This window comes from Hyperolius riggenbachi, chromosome 3, assembly GCF_040937935.1.
Source record: "Hyperolius riggenbachi isolate aHypRig1 chromosome 3, aHypRig1.pri, whole genome shotgun sequence".
Taxonomy (NCBI): Eukaryota; Metazoa; Chordata; class Amphibia; order Anura; family Hyperoliidae; genus Hyperolius; species Hyperolius riggenbachi.
Genome location: NC_090648.1, coordinates 224,410,692 through 224,432,794, shown reverse-complemented (window position 1 = coordinate 224,432,794; position 22,103 = coordinate 224,410,692). Strand labels below are relative to the sequence as shown.

The window sequence follows — 22,103 nt, the reverse complement described above, 5'->3', positions numbered from 1 at the left end:
GACTCCTTTGTTTGTAATGTTGTACATGAAGTCATCAGAACTGCTGCAGTGTGAGACAGATTTTTTTTTACGAACCCTAAGGAGCAGGGACAGTGTACAAATTCCAAAGTGTGTATGATTCCTTATCTGAGTGGTAGACACATGCAGTCAACATAACAATGGTAGGAGAATAGAATATGTTTTCTCTCCATGCCCTTAGTTGCTTGTCAGTCTCTCAAACTTTTCCCCCATGGGGCCCCCTGTGGCTTCTGGGCCCCCTTGCGGAGGCATCCCTTGCAGGGTTTATTGTTACGCCCCTGCACTCTATATTGTAGAGTCTATAAAGATGACCATACATAGGTCAATGACTGAATCAGTCAGTGATCTATTGAATGCAAAATGACTGATCAATGAACTTCTAGTCAGTTTTGGACAGTAACATATAGCAGGATATATTCATTCTTTACCAGATTTCAGCCACTGTCTTTGTGATCAATTGCTTACCGGATCAGGCTGCTATTGAGTATTGAATCATGTGGAGCTATCTTTAAATAGGTTAAAATGATCACAGTCCACTACATAGCTTCCTACAAATCTGACCTAAACATTGCTGATGAGGTTGTAATTTCCATGCTCCACCTTTGGTCTAATGATGGTTTTACCACAAGCTCCCCCCACTGCCTGTACTGGGCTGGCAGTGTCTGCAGGGAAGCAACGGAAGTTACTTAGAACTGACACACGTCCATCCAGCCCTACTTGTCAGGTGAAACATTATGGGTGAAAAACTCTAAAGCTGCATTGTTAAAAAATGTAATTATTTCCACCCCCATACTCCAGCCCCACATCACCCTGTGCCATTTACTGCTTGTCCCTCTCCTAAAATGTACAGGTCTCCAGGCTGGAACCCACTAGAGCGATTTTCTGACCGTTTAGGGAGCGATTCAATGCTCGGCTATTGTTAATGGGCCAAATTCCACTTGAGCGATTGCGATTACCAAATCACAAAACGCAGGACATGCTGCATTTTTCGCGTTTAGCATTAGCGTTTCTGCAATGTAAAGTATGTAAACGCTGGCCTAATCGCTCATCAAAACCTGCACAGAGCGATTTTGCTAGCGTTTTGAAGTTACTGCACACTGTAAAAATGTTTTTAATTAATTGAAAGGACCAATCACAATTAAAAACCGCTAATCGCTACACAATCGCTGGCAAAATGCTTACACTTTTTAAAATCGCTTCCAAAAACGCTCATGAAATCGCTTACAAAACGCTCATACAAAACGCTAGCGATAGCAATTTGTAGTGGGTTCCAGGCCTCCCACTGAAAACAGCAGCGATTTGTATATATACTCTGGTTGTTTGGACCGAGGCAGGCAGGTGTAGGGTAAATCTGCACCTATGGGGACAGATGTGACAACTTATTACCATGTTCTCCTGCACTGTGTTTTGGCTGCTGCATTGCATTTGTATAATAAGATAATAATAACAACAACCATTTGTATTATTTTATAACAGCTTCTGTGGCACTGGACAGTGTACAGTATATGGTGTATACAGTTGCACAAACATAGGGGGAGATAAATACCTATATAAACAGCAGTATTGGAAACACTCAAGCTTACAGTTTAATGGCTAAGTAATAGAAAACACGAGGTAAAACACTCCAAGCTATAAGCTTTTTTTGCCCATTATTTCCAATAACGTGAAAGTATGATTTGTATAAAATATATAGCTATCAGCATTTACTCTATAAAATTACTTAAATAAATATAATTCTACTATCTAGGTTGCAAACTGATATACATGCACATAAAAGGCTCCAAGCTGTTTTAAAGTCATTATAATGAAGGATGTATATTTAAAGTCATTTTACTGGCACAAATTATCCAAATCACCCGAATTATGCCTTATATTAAGAAACCATGATTGAACATCTGGCACTTCTTTTAAAAAGCTGCCCATTTAAACTCCCGCCCAATCAGCGGCAAGAATTCCGCGGACACGCCTACCATGTCATTTCTGATGCCTAGGGCTGAGCCCCTGTGCTGTGCGGCGTGACGTCATGCAGCGTGCGTGGGACACTCCAGTCTCCAGTGCAGGCTCCAGTGCTGGGAGCTGTGAGCAGGATCCTGCAGCTCTGGCTCCCTGTGCTGCCTCCAGCATCACACTGCAGCTGTATGGTGGATCTCATCCTCCCCTATCCCTTGCTGGCTGCTATGGGAGATCATGCCAAAAGTAAGTTCTCTCCAGCATTTTTCTTCTAGGCTTGTCACCAACTTCTCTGCCTGTCACCCAGCAGAATAATCATGCGGGGACGATGTGCCACCCCAGCAACACCAGCAGAAGGCTGCTCCTAACTTTTCCCTTCCACCTATTATAGCTGCTGCTGCTGCCTGCCAACCATCCTCTGCATGGATCTTTCTCACTTTATGGTGTACACAGCTCTGCAGAGAACACCCAGTATCCCAGCTCATACTTTATAGCATTGCAATGTAACTGTACTAACTGCCTGATTAGAGCAGCGCATAGTTAAACTATGTAGTAAATGTAATGTGTATTCTATCAAGACCAGACAGTTCTTTTCAATAGCGGTCACATATTCTCTCTTCTCTGTGATAGTAGATTATACAGCTACATGGATGGATATACAGACCAGTAGAGAAATGGTTTTTAGAGTATAATGGCAGATAATGTAATATATATATATATATATATATATATATATATATATATATATATATATATATATATATATATATATATATATATATATATATATATATATATATATATTTAGTGAAGGCAGAGAGGATGTCAGCCAGCAGTGTCGGGTTACCCGGTGCCATTGAAGTCATCCCAGGAGTTGTACTTCTAGCTGGCTGCCTTTGAATTTGATCCCAACACACAAGTATTGTCCCGTTTCACTAAGCGCTAATAAACAGGATTTGCTACAGTGACTGTTAAGTGTGACTGTTGCACTGGCAGCTCTGGGCGATGTAGTGTTTTCCTATTGCTGGCTATAGTACACACAAGAGCTGAATTGAAAGGCTGAATGGCTGCTTGGAATAAACGAGAGATGAAAAGACTGCCAAGTGGTTTTGTGCTTTAGTGACAATAGCGAATATTACTTTTTACCGTGCTATTTTTATTTGATTTTTTATGCCAGTCAGATTACCATTTAATTGCTTGTTAGAAATCTATTTTTTTCTTTGAGATCCAGCTTTGGATTGTTGTATATAATGAGATGTTGTGCTGTTATGGTGTGTGTTGGATATAGTTTACTTAGCTGTATGTAGATTATATTGGGATTTCAGAACACAAGAGTCAGTGACTAGTGAGGAACAAGCTGATGGTCCTGTGTATCTATGTATAGGGTAGTGCCAAGCCTACACATGGCACAGCTAGGTGTTGTAAGTGACATCCATGTGACATGTGCTCCTGTCCTGTTCCTGGCAGAGAAGCCTGGCATGGCAGTGTGTGTGGGCTGCGGGAGTCACATCCTGGACCAGTACATCCTGCGGGTGTCCCCAGACCTGGAGTGGCATGCTGCCTGCCTCAAGTGTGCCGAGTGCAGCCAGTACCTGGATGAGAACTGTACCTGCTTTGTGCGGGATGGGAAGACCTACTGCAAGAGAGATTACATCAGGTGAGTGCTGTACCCTCCTTACTGCCCCCCTGTCATTCACTGTCCCCTGTCACTCGTCACTACCCCTTGTCATTCATTGCCCCCTGCCACTCACTGCTCCTTGTCATTCACTGTCCCCTGTCACTCACTGCCACCTGCCACTCACTGCTCCTTGTCATTCACTGTCCCCTGCCACTCACTGCCCCTTGTCATTCATTGTCCCCTGTCACTCACTGCCCCTTGTCATTCACTGTCCCCTGCCACTCACTGCCCCTTGTCATTCATTGTCCCCTGTCACTCACTACTTGCTGCTTGCTGCTACACAACTTACCCACCTCTGCTGTCTGCCCTCTGAGCAGCACTGTTGTACTACTGTCACTACTACTGTGCTTAATGCCGCTACCAGTCAGCACAGCCAGGGTGTTGTTATTATTATTATTCAAAACAGATGGATTGCCATTACTACTAGTTTTACACCTGCAGTAGCCAGTAGTATTTTCTTTATTACTCGCATTATTATTATTATTATTATGTTACCGGTACATGTCACTTATTGACAAACAGCAAACGTCTTTAGCTGGCTGTATGGAAAAATAAAATAATAATAAATCTTGTGTTTTTTAATCGTTCAGGTTTTGTATATGGATTTTTGTTATTCCTTCATATATAGACGACACTCGTTACATCTATGCTGTTTGCGTATACTATGAATGAAGGTGATGATGTAGTGTACAACTATTATTGATTGTTTATAAAATGAGCAGAGCTATATAATTATTGTTTTTATTATACTATACTATATTATAAAAATTGTGGTTTATTATGGTTGGGATTTTGACATTGTGGAGAGTTATGATCGGTGTGGCCCGTTTGCAGTTAGTTGTTGTTGATGGTGATGTGACTGGTTTGGATGTATGGAGTGCTGGCCATACAGAGAGAGGAGTCTGCAGGGACAGCTCGGCCAGCCGCTGCATACACAGATCTTGTAGTATCATTTGTAGTATAATGCAGTGGTGGATGTGGCCTGCATGTAGATGTTATGATTATGCCGCATATACTGGCACCAGGCATGTGATGAGGGCATATCCTGGCTGGCCGATCTGCCGATGTTATTACTGGGCGCTCACATAAGCTGCTCTCGGGAAATAGCCGAATCTTCTGAAAAGCCAATTCACTGCCGACAACCGATCCGTCTAAATATAGTTATAGCCGAATAATAATAATTAACGTCCGTGCGTTCGTTTGCTTCTTTCTTTCTTTCTTTCTTTCTTTCTTTCTTTCTTTCTTTCTTTCTTTCTTTCTTTCTTTCTCATATACTCAGTGACAGTGATGCGCGTACAATTTATTTTATTATTTATTTCTATTTTTCTCATAAATTAGTAAAACTGACCAACATAATGAATGTCCAAATAAGTAGGATTCATGTAGAATGTGTTGTACATAAGAAGTACAGTCCTCCTAGAGGTGCTTGGCCCAGTCTATATATGCAGTACAGGCGGGCACACGTGTATCTCTATGCCATGTGTATGGGCTGTTAGATTTAGTAGAGTTTATGGCGCCAGGGACAGGCCTGTGTATTGTAGATGACACGACTGGCTGTAGTATGGGCAGTAGTACGACAGTTATTAGTAGTAAGACAGAGGCAACACTGGCTGCAGTTTGGGGGGGGGGGGGGCAGTCGGCGCTGTCAGTCCGTGTCTGACTGTCACCACCATACAGACTAGTCGCATTCATACAAGTATTCCGATTCCGAAACATGCTTAATATCACGCGGCACATGCACTGTGCACTGTCACAAAGTAGCAGCAGCGAGGCTGTCAGTGAGGTCTCCTCTTTTCTATGCTAGTTACCTGGCTGCTATGGTGATCAGTGAGTGTCAGTAGATGACATGCAGACTGTGATGGATGGGCATAGTAATTCTAGATCAGTGATCAGGCAGATAATCAGCACAATATCCAGGCAGGGAAGAAACCGGGACAAATCAAAACAGGAATCCCACTATACACAATTCCTATATATGTAACACTGCCATCCACTCCACATCTCTGTCAGTAGCCCCCCTCCCTCTCCTATCCTCTCCCTATCTAAACCCTGCGTTACCAAGAGGGCAAGTGGTGAAGCGAACGGAATGGATGTACATATAGTATCATTGAGTGATGATGCCCATTGCTAGGAGTGCATCAAGTAGTCTCGCGTACATTTGTATGACAAAGCCCGATGCATATAGCTGCACTCATGCTGGAAAATGTTTATTTATTCTGCTTATATACAATTTTACCTGCCTCTAAAGGGGGGGGGGGTATCAGTTATATAATAATAATGCCAAGCTTGAAGGATCCAATCTCCAGACATACCACCCTTTCACCTATAAGCTAAAGCGATCAGAATACTATAATTCATTTGTTTAATGTTTTAATTATATTAAGGATTTTTTATTTAAATGTAAATCATTTATTCTTAGTGACGTGTCACTAGGATAGGATCAATTTAAATAAGCATTTACATGTCCAATTTATTATCATTAATCTATGCTACTATTCCACTTAGTAAAATAAATCACTGTTTTTATAATAACTTCAGCACTTCTAAAATCTGATATATTTGTGCATGTCTGAAATCAGTTATGTAATGCCCTGCTAATCATCCATCTCCACCGGGGGAATAATATCTGCTTCCTTTGTACATTGTGTACATTTTTCTTCATATTAAATATACTTTTAAAATTAAATAAATGGGGGGGATGAGCATTGTGGCTAACTGTGTGCACAGAGGAGTTTGCATGGTGATGTCACATCCGGCCAGCAAGCATGCACATGCAATCATCCAGTCATGTCATGGCTTATGTTTACACCACATGATTCCATACTTGCACCTTTGCTAGCAATACTTGTGTTCTACTTCTTCAAAGTATAAAGCCTCATGTGCATATGAACGGTGGGAATTTAGCAATATATTCATTGTTACATACTGGAAATTATAAATTGTGCTTTTATTTATTTGCAACCTTATTTGGTGTTTAATGTTATTATATCATAGTTTTTAACACATTCCTGATTCTTAAAAAATAAAAAGTTCTGCATTCCTTGTGCAGCAAAATATTCTTCTTCTCTGCTTATGCTCCTACGGGAGAAAAGCCCTGTACAAATGTTATTTGTTGTTGTTGTTGTTATTTCTGTATCAAAAGGTGGCCATACATGATATCAAATCATTCCATTTTCCTGTTTACTCAATAAAACATCTGTTTGTGGTTAAAAAAACAAACAAAAAAACCTTACATCCTTTTAAGGTTTATTTTTATTATTATTTATAATTATTAGAAAAAATGATTGATTTGCGATATGCCAGGGTGAAAAATTCAGATTGATTTGCATGAAAATTGAATAGTGTATGGGTGGATTGGTTCAACCCCTTAAGCAATATTATACAAACGATAGAGAAAATGTATTGAATTTTTAAATTTGAATTTTTATTATTATTATTTTTTAAAGCCTATCACACATGGCACCTTTATCTTGTAAGGTAGATTGAGCAGGTCCTCTCCTCCTCCTTCTGTGTCATAGTTTGTACTTGTTGTATATGCAGGTTTGTCATCTGCACCACTTGTTTATTGTGTAGAGCTGTCTTATATGTGGTGATTTCATAAATAAAGCATAATAATAATTCTGCATTCATTGATTATTTAATACCCATATTTAGTGGCACAGCGAGTTTCCCCTTGCGTTATTGTTCAGCAATGATTCTCTCTGCTTAATGCTTACAATGGTACACAACAAGTATCCCACAGCAAAGTGTAGGCATCCCTGTCATTTCTATTCAATAAGGCCTCTTTATGTTGTGCTAACATTTCATTTCCTGTGTGGGTACTTTTTTCTTTATAAAAACATTACATTCATTTGTTAAAATCTATTTGTAGCAAATATTTCTTTCTTTCTTTTTTTTCTTAAATCTTGGCTAGATTAAACAGGAGATTGACTAGACATACCGAATAATGCAAGTTTTATAAGATGAACATTCAACAACAAAAAATGTATACAGGTGTAATTAACAACTGACGCAATCTTAGGATTTACAGGGGCCCATGAACTTTTTCAGGCTTTGCTTGTGCACCTTCACATACTGTGGCGCATTGGACTGATTTTACCTCCATTATTTATTAATACACACACACACACACACCAATAATTGTACAGCACTTTGCTCCTGTTGGACTCAAAGCACTTGAGAGCTGCAGGCACTGAGGGTGTGCTAAATAGGCCACCCTGCAGTGTTAAGATGTCTTGCCCAAGGACTCCTTACTGAATAGGGACTGGCTTACTGAATAGGAAGATTCCTTAACTCTTGCCCTCACATTATCCTGCCACTACACATGCAGCCAGTATGACAATATGCATGCAGTAAAAAATAGAAAGCTCACAATCAGACCACTGTGAGTTTGGAATTATGACTTTGGGTAGAAAAGAATAATTTGCGCAATGTTAGTGCAGCAAAGCACCTATTCGATGACAGTACATTCAATAAGGGGCGTAGATTACAAACTTGAGATAAACAATCACATAAACATGACACAGGTGTAGACCTGACCAAAAGCGCTTACAATCAAAGACACTAAAGTCACACAAAGTCCAGAATACAGCAATATTGTAGTAGTAGCAACAATTATATTTCAAATCTTAATAGTATACTCTTTTACAGATATGGCCCAAGGTTAGTGAGTGTTGTCTGTGTTGACCAGCATCTAAATTTGAATTTGAATCATTTTATACCAAAGCAGAGTGGGGGAGGGTTACTGTATGCACACAGCACATAAAAAGCAGTTATATTATGGGCTCTGAGAAACAATAGTGGTGAAGCTAAGACTGCACCATTTAAACACTTCAAATATTGGTCACTAACCCCTGTAATGAACATGTTTAAGAAACACATTTATTAACAAAATCTACATGATAGTGTTACAACAAATTCTTAAACTTGAAATGTTGCTACATACTGAACTTTTTTTTCTTTTTCTGGCTCTACTTCTCCTTTAAAGAATTACATATTCTTTTCATCCTTCTGCTATAAACTATAAACTAGTGACACCACAATTTAAGGAGTTTATTAATTATGATAATAAATAAAAATAATCTTAATGCATGTAGTGCAATACACATCTCATCAAACAGATTATAAACGCCATTTGGCAGAGTCTTGTTCTCCTTCAGTGTCAGAGTTGGTACTTATACATGCAGGTCTATCTGCCCCTAATTATTGATTACATGTACAGTGCTGTGTAACATGCTGCTATTTTGTAACTACACGATATTAACAATCCTATGTACAACTATCAACTCTGTCAAAGTTAAAATATATAAACAATTAAAAATGATAAAAGGCAGTTTTGCATGAATGAGTAAAAGGTATCTTGATGAATGTTAGATTTTGCTTTCTGTAATACAAAATGGTTTGTACCATGTTAGCCATGAGAGGTAGGAACAACAAGAGACTGTAAAAACAAGACATTTTAGTGGCTAACTAAAACAGAAAAGAAAAAGTCTCATAATGAGAACTTTCTAAGAGCTTGTCTCCTTCTTCAGACATATTTTCAGTTTGGAAGGATGAATGAAAATCATACCTCATATTAGGAAAGTTTTTGCCATTTGCGATTAAAAGGTCTCATTATTACAATATCTGCACTTTCTGCCCTGCACACTTTCTGTAGCTACTCTAGAAGGTAACTTCAATAAGATGTAAGAAGATAAGTGTGCAGCATTGATTTTCAACTCCGTGGCGGTTGCTTTAAAAGTGAATAAAATGTTTTAGAAAGTGAATGTGAATACAATGAAATAACCGTGATGTTTATTTACTTGTTCTGAGAGCTGCTTGGGCGTCTCTTAGTTCAGTATCATTAAATCACTGAGGCAGGGTTCACACATGTTGAATTTCACATGCATTTTCCCATATTGTTAAACGCGAGCCAATGTACACCCAGTGTGGATCATGAGGCAGGGGTCACACTTGTCAGCTTTCTTGCATGTTTTCTGCACAACTGAGAACTCATGTTAATCACTTGCATGCAGAAAAAATAATTCTGCACATTTTGTCAGTTTTCTCTATCAAACACAGACAAACACAGAACACTTATATCGCGCTCTTCTCCTGGCGGACTCAAAGCACCAGAGTTGCAGCCACTGGGACGCGCTCTATAGGCAGTAGCAGTGTTAGGGAGGTCTCCTACTGAATAGGTGCTGGCTTACTGAACAGGCAGAGACGAGATTCAAACCCAGGTCTCCTGTGTCAGAGGCAGAGCACTTAACCATTACCCTATCCAGCCTCCAGCCTATATATGAAGAAAACAGCAAAAAACAAAAAAACACTTTTTCTTTTGCATACAAACGCACATAGTGTGCAGAAAAAAAAAACATGCACAGAAAACTGAAGGTCAAGTGTGACCCCTGCCTCACAGTTTACATTATGAGAGCCTGCAGCATTTTTTTCAGATACTTGAGTGCACTCTTTTGGTTTGGTACGTTGTGTGCCTATGGACAAACGAGGGCACATTTTTTCACAGTCTGGATGAAAAATGTGTGTGGAAATGTGTGTGATTGCCTTTCTTGGAGCAGCCTGTTGAGTCAGATCTACATATTGGTCCAGCTCAGTATCTCTGCAAGTACTGAAGTAGTAGATAGGAATGCAGCATATTGCCTAGTACACACCATACAATTTTCTGTTAGATTTTCTGTTAGATTATTTTCTGTAGAGACTGGTCATTATCTCTGGTGCATTGTCTTCTGGTTATCTCCTGCTGAGTAGAACAATGCCTAATTGCTCGGCAGATAGATGGTTAGATAGATTATTTCCAACATGTTGGAAATTATCTATCTGGCAGGTAAATCTAACAGAAAATTGTATGGTGTGTACCTAGCATAGGGCTATTTTCCACGGAGTGCATTTTGTGATCCGATCGCGTTACAATTGCAAAATGTTAGGTACTCGGTTTTCTAATGGAAACCGAGCAGTCATGTCTCCATTAGTGTACTGCATTTGCAATGCAATTTTTCCCTATTGCAATCATCATGCCTGCTGCATTTTTTATGTGATTTTGTATGTTCATGGAGTTTGTATGTTCTCCCCGTGTCTCTGTGGGTTTCCTCCAGGCACTATGGTTTTCTCCCACATGCCAAAAATATATATTGATAAGTTAATTTACGTCCCACTACAAAAAAAAAAAAAAAAAAAAAAAAAAAAAGAAATTGGCCCTAGACTACAATGAACATATGACTATGGTAGGAATTAGATTGTGAGCCCTTCTGAGGGACAGTCAGAGACAAGACTACGTACTCTGTAAAGTGCTGCAGAAGATGTTGGTGCTATATGAATACTAAAGAATAATTAATGTCCTTGCACTTTGTGATTTGAATGCCATTGGAAAACACTGCAAAGTCGAGTGTGCCCAAAGGAGGGCATCAGCAGCGACAACCTACAAATATCACTTTTTTTCCCCCCTTAGAGACGGGTTATAGAGCACAGTGGTAATAATCATCCCTGTGTACACACATACAAGTGTGCAGAGATGATTGTGTAAGCACCAGTTTCCAGAGGAGGGTGATCACTGCTTAGCTACACTGTCAGTATGTGAGTAGTACAATTATTGCTAACAACTGTTATAACACTAATAGCAGCAGATAGTTTTATGTATGCCTCCTCAAGTGATGCATAGCCATGCAGGGGATTTTGCAACTATTAATAGATTACACTACAAGATCATATTAATATAACACATATTATACTAATACTATTGTATGAATCTAGTTCATATTGTAATTAGCTGAGCCTATCAGTGTTATTATTATATCATTTTTCAGTCTTCATGTTTGTGGGTTTGGGTCACTCCTAAATAAATCACATAAGTTACCAAACCAGCTGGTCTGTTGTTTCTTAGCTAAGATCTTGTTTGGTGGGAGAATTTTTCATGTTTACAAGAAAGAAATAGCTGGTAAAGTGAAACTGTGAAGGTTGTCCAAAAGAAAATGTGTGGCTATAATGCTGGGGTCCCCAAAAGGACATTCTTGTGGCTTTTGTTTTTGGCACTTGGCTTTTCTTCGCATCAGAATACTGAATTCTGCCAACTTCAGCTGGCAGACATGCAGACTTGTAAAGCAAAGTCCACATCAACTTTTTCCCCTGTCATAAATAGTGGGGAAGTGACTGATGCTGGCTTCTTTCTTCATCAACATGAAAGTTCATGAAAAGCTGAGGCAACAACAGGACATATAGCTGGCATACAGTCCTAGTATAGTAGTTGTAGTATAGGAATGTAAATAATCCATATCACTAAGTACAAACCAGGAGGAGTGTGTGTATATTAAACCAAATAAAACACAAAAGCCACTAATGTGACTGGGGAAATGTTATAAACATCGCCAACGACAGAAAAGCAATCCAAAAATCTGGGGGTAAAAACTCACTTATAGTTTTAGTCAACTAAATATGTGCTGTGATGAGCCTGGAACATGCCAGGTGAGTTCACCCTGTGATACTCACTCATTGCTGTATGTCAGAGAATTCATTTATAGATGGCAAAATATCTCTGAATTTTCCACACCTTGCAGAAAGCAGCTTATTATCTGCAGCAGAGTCAGAGCTCTGGGAGATAATTGAAAGCGGAGTGATTTTAGTGAGATGTTGAGCCTGTTTTACTAAGGTGCTCCTGCAGAGCCGGGACAAGGTCCTTCAGCACCCAAGGCTGAGACACCAAAGTGCGCCCCTCCATCCCTCCCACCCCAGTCGTCACACACTGATTGCTATTAGACTAAGAGGCTCCACAGGGCCCACAACCTCCCCAACACCTTAATATCTAGTTATCTGGCTTGCAGTCACTGCCATGTATCCCCTTCTCTTATTTCTTTCTGCTTCAAATAACATTAGGAATGACAGCTGAATGAATTCTGCGCCCCCTCCTACACTGCGCCCTGAGGCTGGAGCCTCTCCAGCCTATGCCTCGGCCCGGCCCTGTGCTCCTGGGTTCAGGAACTCCAGCACACATATGCAATCCAGCAACCTTACATCAAAGGTCAGCGCAGGTTTAGAAATTCATTGGATGTAGGGAATGGTAAATTCTTCACCACAATATATCAAATGCTCAGAGGTAGATATCCGCCAAACATCAAAACTAGAAAAGGCTTACCAGCTCCCAACAACCCACATTATAAGGTTGTAAAATGGCTCAGGTCACAGGTAACGTCCAGGGAACATCAGACGTCGTGAAGATCCAGTGGACATCCGTATGGAGGTAAAGTTTCAGGAATTTATATAGGAAAACAAAAAACGGCAATATCTAAGCGTAACCCGTTTATTTAGATAAAATTTCTTTAAAAGGCAGTAGATATAAAAACGATACCTCACATATGGGGCCCATAAACAGGGAACCGCGGAAGATTAGCGCGCATGTAATGGTCAATCGTAGATCAATAGACAATGGTGCCGCCTGTTACCTTCCAATCCAGCAACTTTGGCCTCAATGTATTATAAATGGACTGCTATTAGTTTGCAAAAGTTTGCACTTGTGTTATAGCAGACCATAATGAGGATTAGTCAATTAAATACCAGTTGTACATTAACAGTAGTAGTGAGAACTTCTTGTAAGAAATCTAGGACAATCTCCATTTATTACAAATGTGCATTACAAATTCGCAAATAATTTAGTAATTCTTGCCATTGTCTGCTATGGTTCGTAGGGTCTGGCAGGGGTTGCCAACTTTTGCAAGCAATGTGTTTTTTTGTTGTTGTTTTTTTTGTAAGTAACTAGGTAACCAGGTTTGTAGGATCTCTTACTTTCTTCTGTCCTTGAGAGCTCAAGGAAGTCAGGCCCATGGTAACATTAAACTAGACAGTTCCATATTGTGTAAGAATGGCCAATTCCAACATGTCCATTGCTTTTTTTTTAAATCACCTTTATTTAGTTACACATGAATGGGAGGAAAATGAGGAATTGTGTGTTTAGGAATAACCAATCCAAGAAATACTCCTTATTCTTTACATGATGTTTACAATTCAAGTAGTGTTACAAATATCTCTCCCTTCTATGATGTTACTTCCGAGACTTTGGACTAGTAATAATAAACAAATGGAAGAAGCTTCACTTTCCTTATTTCTCTAATTGTTTTCTCTTGTCGTGTGAATGTCCTGAAACTATGCTGGAAGGCTTTATAATTTTAAAATATGAACATGATTTATAATATTGCATTTATATCATACAGACACACATTCCACAGTGGTTTACAGAGTAGATTGAACATGAACAATTCATGCCAAGAACTTTTCGGCAGAGGAGTTCACAGTCTAATGTCTCTACTAAGTCCAATTTGGGGGTGTGCCAACCAATCTACTGGTATATTTTGTTAATCACTGCAAACCAGTGGAAACCCATGGAAACACGGAGAGCGTATACCAACTCCTTACAGATATTATCATATCCAAGTTTTGAACCTAAAACAGAAAGGACGGTATGATGAGAGTACAGATTACTTTCCCAACATCATTTAAAAGTTATTCCCTTACATGCCTTTTTTCTAGCCTTTTAATTTTCAGGGAGAGCTGACTGGCCTCATAAGTCATCAATGGGCTATCCAGGGAATGATTAAAGTCAGAGTATGTCTTCAGTGGCTCTGCTATCCAGCATATAAGTATGGTTGTGGTCACAAGATGTAGGCATCTATTGTTTTATAACAAAATATTACTTTTGTTAGGAAATTGCCATTAACAGAAACTAATGAATGAGTCTTTTTGTAATTTAAACTATATGGGTAGCTTCTAAGTTGCTGTGCCTACCTGCTCCCCATCATCTGCACAAGGTAAATAGCCCATCTTTGTGCAACAAATTAATGCCAAAGAACCCAATCCCAAAACACTGGTCTTGCGGTCCTTGTGCCTGTACCTTAGGCTAAGCTTATTGGTAGTGTCCCTGATAACCTCCCCCAGCCTTTTAAGCTTCATGTATTCGGGCGTCCCTGGACAGGTGAGGTAAAGTCAGCTCAGACTTATCACTCAGCTGAAGGGATGTATCCCATCTAGCAGGTTATCCAGGTGAATCTAGGGAGGGGAGGGTTCTCATGACCTGCTCTCTAGGGAGCTGCAAACGTTGTACTTTGCTGTTAGAGAACTTACCATGGAATTATTTGGTTTAGACTGCAAATTGCCTACAAATTTCCACTTCGCTGTTGGAGCAATCAGCTATACAGAGCAGCACCCATTGTTACTTATTTTCAACACCTGCACTCCTGACTGGCAGCTCTGACCCTCCTATCACACCGTGGAATTCTTATGTTTTATATGTACTGTGCATAAAAACAAGTAAGCTAGCTGAAGTAATTCTGAACCAATGCACCAATGTTTTCTTAGCTGTAGATACCAGCACACCCTTCCATCTCTGTGAATAGATAAATGTATCACATATAAAGCTAAAGCCACCAAGCAATAGAAAAGCAAATGGCCTAGTATTGGGTGTAAGGGCATGCTATATAAATATAAATAATATAAATTTAACCAGATGAAGCTCGTAAGTGCCCAGTTGTTACTGGAACTGGTCACATCACCAGCTGTAATCAAAGAATGTGTGGCTTGCCTGACTCTAATGTCCAGGAAATGCTTCTCTCTGTGGTGTGTTCTTGTCTGAGCCTGTTAACATATAACATATGCATTTGCATTTCTGCAGTGCTGAAAGTCACCATTGTGCCAAGTATTCAAGTTAAGCGAATATTTCTGTAGAGAGAAAGTGTGCTTAGAGGGACAGCATGATGGGACGGTGGGTGGCATTAGATTGGAGTAAGGAATTGCAGCAAAGCCATTCTTTCAGCACAGCACTACAATCTGAGCGATACTTTACATTGATTAGTAAAGATTTGTAGTATAAAGAGTTACAATGCATTTTCCCTTCCCATGTGACATTCCTATGTCTACATAAAGACAGAAAACCTCCAGCAGGGAAACGTCTCATTGAGGCAGGGAGGCATTTGCCTGTGCTTAATTATATGCAGAAACTGTAGGCTGATGCTTTCTTTTTCTACAAATTGGAAAATGATTATGTGCAGCAACAAGCACTTGCAACAATAGAAAGTGCTCATTATTACCTCTAGAAAGCCCCTACATGGCTGGATCCTCATCCACTCCTCAGGGGCGAAGCTTACATCTGTCAGGGGCTGTTCAGATGAGATAACCTTTTGCAGTCCACAGAAATGACAATTAGCAGACTATAAGGAGTTAGTTGTTAGGCTATGGTTACTCAGCTATTTACCAGTGGCGTAGTTAGAGATCATGGGGCCCTCAGATGTAGGCACTCTCAAGCAATACCACCTGCCCCTACCTTATGGATAGGAGTTAATTGGGCAATATACATTGTCATGCAATCATCACTACACATAGTTCATGGGCACTGAGACAAAGTCAGATGGTGGAGAAACACAAAAAAATTTATGGTGAATACATTAACCACTTCAGCCTTCAGTGTTTTTTCACCTTTATGCATCCGAGCAACTTTCACCTCCCATTCATTCGCCAATAACATTATCACTACTTATCACACTGAAATGATCTATATCTTGTTTTTTTCTGCCACCAATTAGGTTTTCTTTGGGTGGTACATTTTGCTAAGAATGTTTTTTGTTTTTTTTCTAAATGCATTTTAATGGGAATATTATGAAAAAAATGGGAAAATATAATTATTTCTCAGATTTTGGCCATTATAGTGCTACCATACCATACATGCTACCATAATTAAAACCCATGTATTTTATTTGCCCATTTATCCCGCTTATTACACCATTTACATTTTGTCTCTATCACAATGTATGGCGCCAATATGTTATTTAGAAATAAAGGTGCATTTTTTCTGTTCTGCGTCCATCACTATTTACAAGCTCATAATTTAAAAAATAATAGTAATATACCCTCTTGACATGCATATTAAAAAAATTCAGACCCCCAAGGTAACCATTTCTGGGTTTTTTTAATTGTAATTTTTTTTTTTAAAGTTTTATTGGGGTATTTTTAGGAGAGTGTGGGAAGTAATTAGTTAATTATACATGTAAGTGTGGTAATGTTTATTAAAAAATGTATGTAGGTGTAATTTTACTATTTGGCAACAAGATGGCCTCAGTCTTTTTTTCTTTTAGGCATCCTGTAAGCGTATAGTATGCTTACAGGAAGTGAAGAGGGGATGTGTTACATAGAACGATAGTGGCTTCTCATATAAGCCATTGGTCTTTCTAACAGGGACTTAGATCAATGAATAGGAACTGTGTCCCATTCATTGATCTCCAGGCTTACGGACGGCTGCGGTAGCGCGTGCGATCGCCTGCGGCAGAGAGCTGCAGCAGGGGCAGCCTTTTGGACTTAACTACTTAAGCCTTTTGGACGTAGCTGCTAAGTACCACCTGGGCCCCTTATGCTGCAGGGTCCCATAGCAGTTGCTATGGCTATTGCTAGGCCCCTGCTATTTACAGATGAGAGTGTGTGTGAAATAGAGATAGACTTTCCTCTCAGGCCAGGAGACGCACACTATTTGTCATATTGCTTGCAAACAGAATACAATTAATGACATAGGCATTTAAATCTATATGTTTATTGTTTATTTTACTTCCATCCGGTTTAAATACACAGCTGTAATTTACAGCGCAAATGAATTATTAGAAGGATCGTTATGCCAAAGTTACTAGCATAAAGCATATACAGAAACACACTTGAAAGGGTCATTATGTCCTGGTTATCCGGAACTCAACTAACCAATCTCAACCAACCAGCACAAATCACCAGCAGTACTCGCAGTGGTGAAGGCCCACTTCTTAGGGCCCATTCACACTTAAAAGTGTAAAATGTTAGCACTTAGCGCTACCGTTTTGCGCGGGTGATTTTTTTCTGCGATTTCATGCAGAAAAATCACTGGACACGTACGCGTTCTTGAAACAATTGCTTCTATAGCATGCTGATCGTGATCGCTCCCGAATCGCCAAAACATGCTGCAGGTAATGCGTTTGGATTTGCCGCCAATTGCGAATCACCTGTGATCGGCAGCAATCGCGGCAGTGAGATCACTTGTACATACTTATTATTGAGGCGATTAGCTGGCCCTTAGGCTGTTTGTGGGCTATTTAAAGAACTGAAGTGAGAGGGATATGAAGGCTGACATATTTATTTCCTTTTAAGCAATACCAGTTGCCTGGCTGCCTTGCTGATCCTCTGCCTCTTATACTTTTAGCCATAGACCCGGAAAAAGTATATGCAGATCTGGTGTTTCTGACATGATTAGCTGCATGCTTATTTCTGGTGTTATTCAGACATTACTAATAGATCAGCAGGGCTGCCAGGCAACTAGGCAACTGCCAGACAATAGCTATGGCAGCCACCATATTCTTCTCACTTCAGTTGTCCTTAAAGGAATCGTCAGGCAAAAAAAAAAAATTGAGTTTCACTTACCTGGGGCTTTTACCAGCCCCATGCAGCCATCCTGTGCCCTCGTAGTCACTCACTGCTGCTCCAGTCCCCCGCTGGCAGCTAGTTTCGTGTTTGCCGACCGCGAGGTCAGAGTACATTTTTACGCATTCTCGCTGGTGCAGGAACATTAACACATACATTTTTACACGTTAGTGGTGCAATGCGTAAAAATGTATGTGTTCATGTTCCTGCACCAGCGGAAATGCTAGCTGCCAGCGGGGGACTGGAGCAGCAGTGAGTGACTCCGAGGGCACAGGGTGGCTGCATGGGGCTGGTAGAAGCCCCAGGTAAGTGAAACAAATTTTTTTTTTTGCCTGACGATTCCTTTAAGGCCTCTTTCACAGTGCAACGTTAAGGTCGCACGTTAGAAAATGTTTTAACGCAGACTAACGCACAGCAATATTAAGTCTGTGCAACATTCACAGTGCACACGTTGCGTTGTGTGTAACATGTAGCAATATTTAGAAAGTGCTGCATGCTGTGTGTTTAGCAATAAATCTGCTGCGTTGTGTGTGTTGCACATGCTCAGTAATGTTTTTTTTCTCATTGTAATGCATACACCGTTTTCATTTCATTACTGTGCAACGAAAACGGTGCACCAAACGCAGGGCTAAAGAACGTACTGTAACGTCCAAGTTATAGTCTTTTAATGCGTTGCATTAGGGACAAGTTATGCAACCTTAACGTCGCATCAAACGCACCGTCCCACTGTAAATGAGGTCTTAAAGTGTACCAGAGCTCGTTTAAATAAAAACATTTTATACAGTGGTGTGAAAAACTATTTGACCCCTTCCTGATTTCTTATTCTTTTGCATGTTTGTCACACTTAAATGTTTCTGCTCATCAAAAACCGTTAACTATTAGTCAAAGATAACATAATTGTACACAAAATGCAGTTTTAAATGATGGTTTTTATTATTTAGTGAGAAAAAAAACTCAAAACCTACATGGCCCTGTGTGAAAAAGAAATTGCCCCCTGAACCTAATAACTGGTTGGGCCACCCTTAGCAGCAATAACTGCAATCAAGCGTTTGCGATAACTTGCAACAAGTCTTTTACAGCGCTCTGGAGGAATTTTGGCCCACTCATCTTTGCAGATTTGTTGTAATTCAGCTTTATTTGAGGGTTTTCTAGCATGAACCACCTTTTTATGGTCATGCCACAACATCTTAATAGGATTCAGGTCAGGACTTTGACTAGGCTGCTGCAAAGTCTTCATTTTGTTTTTCTTTAGCCATTCAGAGGTGGATTTGCTGGTGTATTTTGGGTCATTGTCCTGCTGCAGCACCCAAGATCGCTTCAGCTTGAGTTGACGAACAGATGGCCCTACATTCTCCTTCAGGATTTTTTGGTAGACAGTAGAATTCATGGTTCCATCTATCACAGCAAGCCTTCCAGGTCCTGAAGCAGCGAAACAACCCCAGACCATCACACTACCACCACCATATTTTACTGTTGGTTTGATGTTCTTTTGCTGAAATGCTGTGTTACTTCTACGCCAGATGTAACGGGACACGCACCCAGAGCAGGGACAAGGTCCTCCAGCACCCAAGGCTGAGACACCAAAGTGCACCCCTCCATCCCTGCCAACCCAGCCGTCACACACGGATTGCTATTAGACTAAGAGGGCCACAGGTCCCACAACCTCCCCAACACCTTAATATATAGTTATCTGGCTTGCAGTCACTGCCATGTACCCCCTTTTCTTATTTCTTTCTGCTTCATACACAATTAGGAATGACAGCTGAATGAATTGTGCGCCCCCTCCTACACTGCACCCTGAGGCTGGAGCCTCTCAGTCTCCAGCCTATGCCTCGGCCCGGCCCTGCACGCACCTTCCAAAAAGTTCAACTTTTGTCTCGTCGGTCCACAAGGTAAAGTCCCAAAAGTCTTGGCAATCGTTGAGATGTTTTTTAGCAAAATTGAGACGAGCCTTAATGTTGTTTTTGCTTAGAAGTGGTTTGCGCCTTGGATATCTGCCATGCAGGCCGTTTTTGCCCAGTCTCTTTCTTATGGTGGAGTCGTGAACACTGACCTTAATTGAGGCAAGTGAGGCCTGCAGTTCTTTAGATGTTGTCCTGGGGTCTTTTGTGGCCTCTCGGATGAGTTTTCTCTGTGCTTTTGGGGTAATTTTGGTCGGCCGGCCACTCCTGGGAAGGTTCATCACTGTTCCATGTTTTTGCCATTTGTGGATAATGGCTCTCACTGTGGTTCGCTGGAGTCCCAAAGCTTTAGAAATGGCTTTATAACCTTTACCAGACCGATAGATCTCAATTACAGTACTTTTGTTCTCATTTGTTCCTGAATTTCTTTGGATCTTGGCATGATGTCTAGCTTTTGAGGTGCTTTTGATCTACTTCTGTGTCAGATAGCTCCTATTTAAGTGATTTCTTGATTGAAACAGGTGTGGCAGTAATCAGGCCTGGGGGTGACTATAGAAATTGAACTCAGGTGTGATAAACCACAGTTAAGTTATTTTTTAACAAGGGGGGGCAAACACTTTTTCACACAGGGCCATGTAGATTTGGAGTTTTTTTTCTCACTAAATAATAAAAACCATCATTTAAAACTGCATTTTGTGTTCAATTATGTTATCTTTGACTAATAGTTAATGGTTTTTGAAGAGCAGAAACATTTAAGTGTGACAAACATGCAAAAGAATAAAAAAATCAGGAAGGGGGCACATCGTTTTTCACACCACTGTAGATACCTGAGGCTTGCTCCAGTCCCATCCGCTCCGATTGCTCCCACGCCGCCATCCTCAGTCTTCTGCAGCGCTGGGAACCGGGTCCCCGCACTTCCGTCAGTCGGAGCCAGTCTGGCGTAAGAGAAGTGTGCCCTCTACATATCTCTCCAACAGCTGCTGGAGAGATACGCAAAGAGTGCACTTCTCCTGCGTAGACTAGAGTCGACTGACGGAAGTGCGGGGACCTGGTACTGTGAGCAATCGGAGCGAATGGGGCTGGAAGAAGCCCCAAATCTTTTTATTTAACCCCCTTGCCGTTACAATTCTGGCGGCAAGGGGGCAGCGCAGCACTTTTTTTTTTAAAATCATGTAGCGAGCCGAGGGCTCACTACATGATAGCCGCTGACAAGCGGCATCTCCCTATCCACTCTGATCACCTTTGGGGATCAGAGTAAGCAGGAAATCCCGTCGTCCCGCCATGGCGACCGGGCGGGACGACGTCCCCGACATCATGGATGTCAGAGGGAATCCCGATCCACCCCTCAGCGCTGCCTGGCACTGATTGGCCAGGCTGCGCAAGGGGTCTGGAGGAGGGGGGGGGGCGGTGCGGTGGGTAGCGGCGAATCGGCGGCGATCGGAAACTGCACGCAGCTAGCAAAGTACTAGCTGCATGCAGGAAAAAAAAATTGTGAAAATCGGCCCAGCGGGGCCTGAGAAATACTCCTACGCAGGTTACCCCGAGCTGAGCTCGGGATAACCGGCAAGGAGGTTAAACACACTCTGAGTCCCTTTAAAGACTGGGTTCCTTGGCTCCCTTAAGAAATACAGAAATAGAAAGTATAATTCTATTTCTGTTTATGTATTTTAACATTTAATACATAGTTCGTGGTGTGTGTTTAGAGTGGGGTATAGTACTGTATTAGCTAGACCTTTTTTTTTAACAATTGAGTCTCAAGCAACCAGAAAGCACACTTATCCACCATCCCCTTCTGTGCTGATTTATCGAGACTCTACTGTAATTACTTTATATTTTGCACAAAAATAGTGTCTAAGCAACAACAACCAGCTGGGATCTAATGAACCTAAATGCTTTTCTTCCAGTTCAGTTGCTGTGCCTGTGATACCATCAGCACCGCTCCAAATCCTACCAGTGCAACAGAGGACAGATGAGTGTCTAGTCTGTAATACTGCTCCCTTATGTATCATCTATGTATTACTTAGAAGTGGTTTTAGGTTTTATTTTTTTAATTATTGTTTTTTTATTTATGTTTTTTCCAGAAATTCCTTTTTGTCAAGGGGCTTAATAAAGAGGACATAAAGTTTGTAAGCCCTTTAAAGTTCTCTATATTT

General features: G+C 40.7%; 1 protein-coding gene across 2 annotated transcripts in view; it reads left to right on the top strand.

The window, feature by feature from the left end:
• The first annotated feature begins 2,066 nt into the window (after positions 1 to 2,066).
• ISL2 (ISL LIM homeobox 2) overlaps positions 2,067 to 22,103 on the top strand; it is a 38,658-nt gene continuing 18,621 nt past the window's right edge. For both annotated transcript variants that reach the window (XM_068275844.1, XM_068275845.1), the window contains exons 1-2: positions 2,067 to 2,214; positions 3,436 to 3,625. In XM_068275844.1, coding sequence (XP_068131945.1) covers positions 2,157 to 2,214; positions 3,436 to 3,625 — 248 coding nt within the window. In that variant the 5' untranslated portion in view covers positions 2,067 to 2,156. The remainder of the gene's footprint in view (positions 2,215 to 3,435; positions 3,626 to 22,103) is intronic.